Source organism: Nansenia antarctica (genome assembly GCF_963989245.1).
Source record: "Nansenia antarctica genome assembly, chromosome: 20".
In the NCBI taxonomy this organism is placed as follows: domain Eukaryota; kingdom Metazoa; phylum Chordata; class Actinopteri; order Argentiniformes; family Microstomatidae; genus Nansenia; species Nansenia antarctica.
Window position 1 is genome coordinate 16,286,861 of NC_137693.1, and position 6,000 is coordinate 16,292,860.

At 49.3% G+C, this 6,000-nt stretch overlaps 1 protein-coding gene across 1 annotated transcript in view; it reads right to left on the reverse strand.

Moving 5' to 3' along the window:
- The window catches only part of rnf43 (ring finger protein 43), a 94,208-nt gene that overhangs the window by 11,150 nt on the left and 77,058 nt on the right, over nucleotides 1-6,000 (reverse strand). Inside the window, exons 3-7 of the mRNA XM_080549368.1 lie at nucleotides 1,871-1,945; nucleotides 1,598-1,732; nucleotides 1,133-1,234; nucleotides 421-588; nucleotides 141-243 (exon numbers count right to left, since the gene is read on the reverse strand). Of these exons, the coding sequence (XP_080405494.1) occupies nucleotides 141-243; nucleotides 421-588; nucleotides 1,133-1,234; nucleotides 1,598-1,732; nucleotides 1,871-1,945 (583 nt within the window). The remainder of the gene's footprint in view (nucleotides 1-140; nucleotides 244-420; nucleotides 589-1,132; nucleotides 1,235-1,597; nucleotides 1,733-1,870; nucleotides 1,946-6,000) is intronic.

The following is a 6,000-nucleotide window of genomic DNA, read 5'->3' on the forward strand; positions in this document are numbered from 1 at the left end:
ATCTTTATTAAAGTGAGATCTAAGTCTAAGACTGGGTCTATCTTTATTAAAGTGAGATCTCAGTCTAAGACTGGGTCTATCTTTATGCCCCCGGCCCCAGACCCATAGTAAAGCCCCCCCGGCCCCCCAGCGGTCGTTACCCATGATGTTGTGCATGCAGAGGGGGCAGGTGCGGTGCTGCAGCAGCCAGGGGTCCACACACTCCTTGTGGAACTCGTGAGCACAGGAGATGATCCTCAGGTCCTGGACAACAACACAGGCGTTCAGCTGGGAGAAGCACTCACATGACACACGCACCAACACAACATCCCTGTATGATGATGAAGGATGATAAGGACATTTCCTCTCTCCCTCTCTCCCTCCCTTCCTCTCTCCCTGTCTCCCTCTCTCCCTCTCTCCCTCCCTCCCTCTCTGACCCACCTGTCCGTCCAGGAACTCCTCCAGGCAGATGGCACATACAGGGCTGGAGTTGGAGCTGGCAGACCCCCAGCCCACACGGTGGCGCTGTGAGCCCGCGCAGCCCTGGGAGCTGTAGGTCCGGGTCTCCAGGCGGCTGATAGCCCGCATGGTCTGCTGGTGGACTGAGTCCTGAACACACAGCGGAGGAGGAGGAGGTCACCATCGGAATGTTATTTAACACTTAATCAGCCATGAGTGTGAGTAAAAAAAATAGTTATATCTTTGCACTCGATCAAATTTCAGGACCCTCCTTTCACGACTTTTCCTAGATATGTGCGTTCTACCACCCAGTATCCTTACATTTTCAAATATCACATCAGGATAAGCTAGTATAAAGCTTTTTTGCAGTTTTTCTGTGTAGGAGGAAGGCTAATTTACAAGCAGCAAACTAGTGGTCATTGTGTGTAAATAGCAGTGTAGCATTGTAAAGAGCATTTGACCGCCGGGGCGGCTCTTTTAGTAGGTAAAAAAGGCACGGCTGGCTCTACGGTTAGGGTTTAGTTCTGCGTTACGTAGGAACGGACACACACTTTAGTCTACAGTTGGAGTAACAGAACCATGTGCCTGACCAACCACTAAAGATGACTTTGTTACGAGTGCTAAAAGGTTCATAGAGGGGGAAGGGGTAACGTATAAAGCATTGTGATAAAGAAGGATGGGTTTTTTCACTTACCCAGGTTCTGTTGGACTTGCACTTGTACCGGAACGCAAAAATCATAATGATGGCCAGAATAGCCAGGACTATAGTCAGCAGGATACCAACATCATAGGAGGGCTGTAGAGAGAGAGAGAGAGAGAGAGAGATAGATAGATAGGAGAAAGAAAGAGAGAGAGAGAGGGAGTGAGAGGAGACTCTATGAGACTGGGGAACATAAACTTCACATGGACCTTTGAAGAGAGAGTGTGTGTGTGTGCGTGTCTATATGTGTGTGTGTGTGTGTGTGTGTGTGTGTGTGTCTATATGTGTGTGTGTGTGTGTGCGTGTGTGTGTGCGTGTGTGTGTGTGTGTGCGTGCATGCATGTGTGTATCTTGTGTGTGTGTATGTGTGTGTGTGTGTGCGTGTATCTTGTGTGTGTGTGTGTGTGTGTGTATCTTGTGTGTGTGTGTGTGTGTGTGTGTGCACGTCATCAGACTCACCCATTTGGGCGGCACCATCATGACCTCGATGCGAATCCGCGCCTCCTCGTTCTTGTTGACCAGCCCCATCAGCTCCTCCGCGTGCTCGTCACTGACGAACACCACCGGGTGGGGCAGGGCGTCCGACTCACGCAGCTGTGTGTGTGTGTAGGTGGGGGGGGGGCGGCAGGCATGAGTGGAAAAGGAGGGATGACACATTATGTTAAGAGACCAATCACAGCGATACTACTTTTTGTTACTCGACCGGCATGTTCTTTGGCTCCGCCCCCTCACCTCGAGCACGGCGGTGGCGTCGTCTGTGACATCGAAGATGACGGCCTGAGCTCCTCTCTCCAACGCCAGGCGGGCCTGAGGGGACGCGACACAAGAGAGACCAGAGTCACACGCTGTCTGGAACACATTGAAGCGAGACCTCGAAACCTACTTCTTCTAATCTCCACCTTTTAACCAGGGTTCTGAAACGTCACATTCAAGCACCTTTCAAGGACTTTCAAGACTCAATTCCCTCAAATTCAAGGACCCAACACAACGTAGTTTGAGACAGAACTAGTTGACGAGCTAAGTAAAACATTTTTGAATATATACCTATATTTTTTTAGAGAGAGAGAGAGAGAGAGAGAGAGAGAGAGAGAGAGAGAGAGAGAGAGAGAGAGAGAGGGGAATTTAAGCACTTTCAATGACCCATGTCTATTTTCAAAAACTTTTAAGACCTTGATTTCTTTTTCTCAAATTCACAAACTTTCAAGGATTTCAAGGACCCGTGGGAACCCTGTTTAAACGTCCACCTTAGTTGTTGCTTTATCTTCTTTGCTCTTTGTGAAGCGCCTCGGGTGATAAATGCGCTACACAAATACAATTTGATTCGATTTTGATTTGATGTCACGCTTCTAGATGTTTGTGCAGGCTGCCGTCCACTAGATGGCAGTCACACCACACTCTGGCGGTCACGGCCGAACACTAAGGGCCAAAGTCCAGCCCTGCCTTTCACAACCTCACCTGGCTCTACGACAGGACAACCTCACCTGGCTCTGCGACAGGACAACCTCACCTGGCTCTGCGACAGGACAACCTCACCTGGCTCTACGACAGGACAGCTTCACACAGGAGGGCCGTAATGCCAATGCTGTTCTCAATAAAACACTCCACACAACAGACAACACTGCTACCACACAGTTCAACCCCAGACATGAGTTGGAAGGAGAAATGGATTGAGAGAGGCAGAGAGAGAGAGGGGGGGGGGGGCAGAGGACACATGACAGGGTGCAGGTGCCTGCCCTCCATTACTGTAGACAGCAGGGGGCGTGGAGAGAGAGAAGAGAGAGAGAGAGAGGGCAGAGAGAGAGAAGTCAGAGATAGAGAGAGGGCAGAGAGAGAGAAGTGAGAGATAGAGAGAGGGCAGAGAGAGAGAAGTGAGAGAGAGAGGGCAGAGAGAGAGAAGTGAGAGATAGAGAGAGAGGGCAGAGAGAGAGAAGTGAGAGAGAGAGGGCAGAGAGAGAGAAGTGAGAGATAGAGAGAGGGCAGAGAGAGAGAAGTGAGAGATAGAGAGAGGGCAGAGAGAGAGAAGTGAGAGAGAGAGAGAGAGGGCAGAGAGAGAGAAGTGAGAGAGAGAGGGCAGAGAGAGAGAAGTGAGAGAGAGAGGGCAGAGAGAGAGAAGTGAGAGAGAGAGAGAGAGAGGGGGCAGAGAGAGAGAAGTGAGAGAGAGAGAGAGAGAGAGGGGGCAGAAAGAGAGAGAAGTGAGAGAGACAGAGAAAGAGAGAGAGAGAGAAGTGAAAGAGAGAGAGAGAGAGAGAGAGAGACAGAGAAGAGAGAGAGAGAGAGAGAGAGATTGTGGTAAGGTGGGCAGAGGGTCGCAAGTGTGCCATCTCCAGTTTCACACCAAAACAAACATGGCATGGCAGTGAAGCAGGGGAGAGGTAGAGGCGTACGGGAACCTGAGCTCAGACACATGACCCCTCAGAGGCTCGACCAGATGTCTTTACTGGCTCCACCAGATGCGCGTGTTACTTTGTGTGTTGTTCTCTTACGAAAGCGTAATCTCTGGGAAAAAGACAGAAAAAATAAAGAGATCGTAAATTAAAGACTATTAAAGTGTCTTCGTTCGATGTCTCAACACGTTGTCTCAGGAGGACGGCGTGCCTGACCGACGCCCTGCCAGGGTGTTTCATGAAGAGGAGCTGCAACAACTGACCACAGGTCAGACACGGCACAGGACCACGCCTCTCAGGTGAACATGGGCTTAGGGCAGGAGGGTAAGACATGTACACACACACACACACACACACACGCACACGCACACACACACGCACGAGCACACACACACACACACACACTCTGACACACACACACGCGCACAGGCGCACACACAGGCACACACACACATGCGCACACGCACACACGCAGGCGCACGCGCACATACACGTGCACATACACGCGCACACACACGCACACACACATACACATACGCACACACACACCCACACACTTCCACATCTATACACACAGCTCAGGTGCAGCCATCTCTCAGGCTCATTAATCACTCGTTAATGAGACGGCCTTGGAGGAACGGCTCCATTCAACTCCCTTTCTAACACTTCAGAAAACAGAAAGGGAAAGTTAATACATGACTACAGTAGAAACACACGCTTCCTCTCCCTGTATACACAGACCGCCTGCACAACCCCCCCCTCCCCCGGCTTCCTGAGGGGGCATTGCAGGCTAGAAGAGCTGTGAAGTGCTGGATATTTGGTCTGTGTGTGAGTGTGAGTGTGCGTGCGTGTGCGTGTGTGAGTGTGTGTGTGTGTGTGTGAGTGTGAGTGTGAGTGTGTGTGTGTGTGAGTGTGTGTGTGTGTGTGTGTGTGTGTGTGAGTGTGAGTGTGTGTGAGTGAGTTTGTGTGAGTGTGAGTGTGTGTGTGTGTGTGTGTGTGTGTGTGTGTGTGTGTGAGTGTGAGTGTGTGTGTGTGTGAGTGTGAGTGTGTGTGTGTGTGTGTGTGTGTGTGTGAGTGTGTGTGTGTGTGCGTGTGCGTGTGTGAGTGTGTGTGTGTGTGTGTGCCTAATCAATCACATTACAGGGTAAGGTTCAAAGGGCACTGCATATAAGGTCAGAGAGAAAATAAACATCTTGATAGATTCCTTTGATCTCACGGCCAACAATGACGCAAGTCAACGAGCTCATAATTTCATTAGGATTGTAATGGCTGCACGCAGACGAGAGGAAATGGGGCGCGGCAGCACAAAAAAACAGAACTTGGACATGTGGGAATCTGCTTTACCTGGGGGTCAACAGTTCTCTGCCCAGCATGGAGCCCACAGATCCTCTAATGGTGGTCATAAATGCAGGAAAATACTTGTGACACAGACACACACACACACACGCACACACACACACGCACACACACACACACACACACACGCACACGCACACGCACACGCACACGCACACGCACACACATAAATGGTCTCAACCACAAAGCTGCACAAGTTCCCACTAAGGAACCACAAGAGCCATTTCAAGAATACATCATAAATATATTTCTAAACTGGCTACTGTGGTCCTATTATGTCATTCTAGTCTCCCCGTGTGGTGATACTGTCCAAGCCTATAGGTTTCTATGAACCCACAAAACCCGGAAAAGAAAGAGCTCACGCTATGACATGATTAATTGGGTATAGGCCTATATATATTTAACTTTTTTACAGTCCCTTTATCATATGAAAACTAAATTCAGACTCAAACAAGGCAATTAAAAAGGAGAGCCAAAGTAAGTGTCGAAACATTCCTGCCTTGTTATGGTCTGAACTGTAATAGTCAGCGTTGTGGTTAGCAAACATCCATCCTATTCAGATACAACATGATAGGACATATTTGATCAGGTGATAGGATCTGGCATTTGCACCGAACCCCTTGTAGTCTAAGCTTAAGCTTAAAAAAAAAATGTCACCAAAAAATTTACCGAACGAGAGCTAGCCACGTCATTGTCAACGATGCAATGACAATGAATACTTTTTGGACATTTTTCCAAATCAATGCATGCTGTTTGTTTGATGGCGAACTGTAAAATCCATTAATGCTGGTGACCTTTTGCTTTGTTCCGTGTCAGAGAGTGAAATAATTTCAATAGATTCTCCCTGATAGAGGTAGCAGGTATAGAGGCAGCAGATATAGAGGTAGCCGGTATAGAGGCAGCAGGTAGGTAGCACCAGGTAGCACCAGGTAGCAGATAGCACCAGCAGCAGAGTGCTGCAGTCGCTATGTCCCCTCTGGGCTTCCGTAAACCCCAATGACTGTCGCAAACATCAGACACAGACACAGACACAGACAATCACCTGAGGGCCCGGAGGATCTGAGGGCAGAGAACACACACACACACACACACACACACACACACACACACACACACACACAC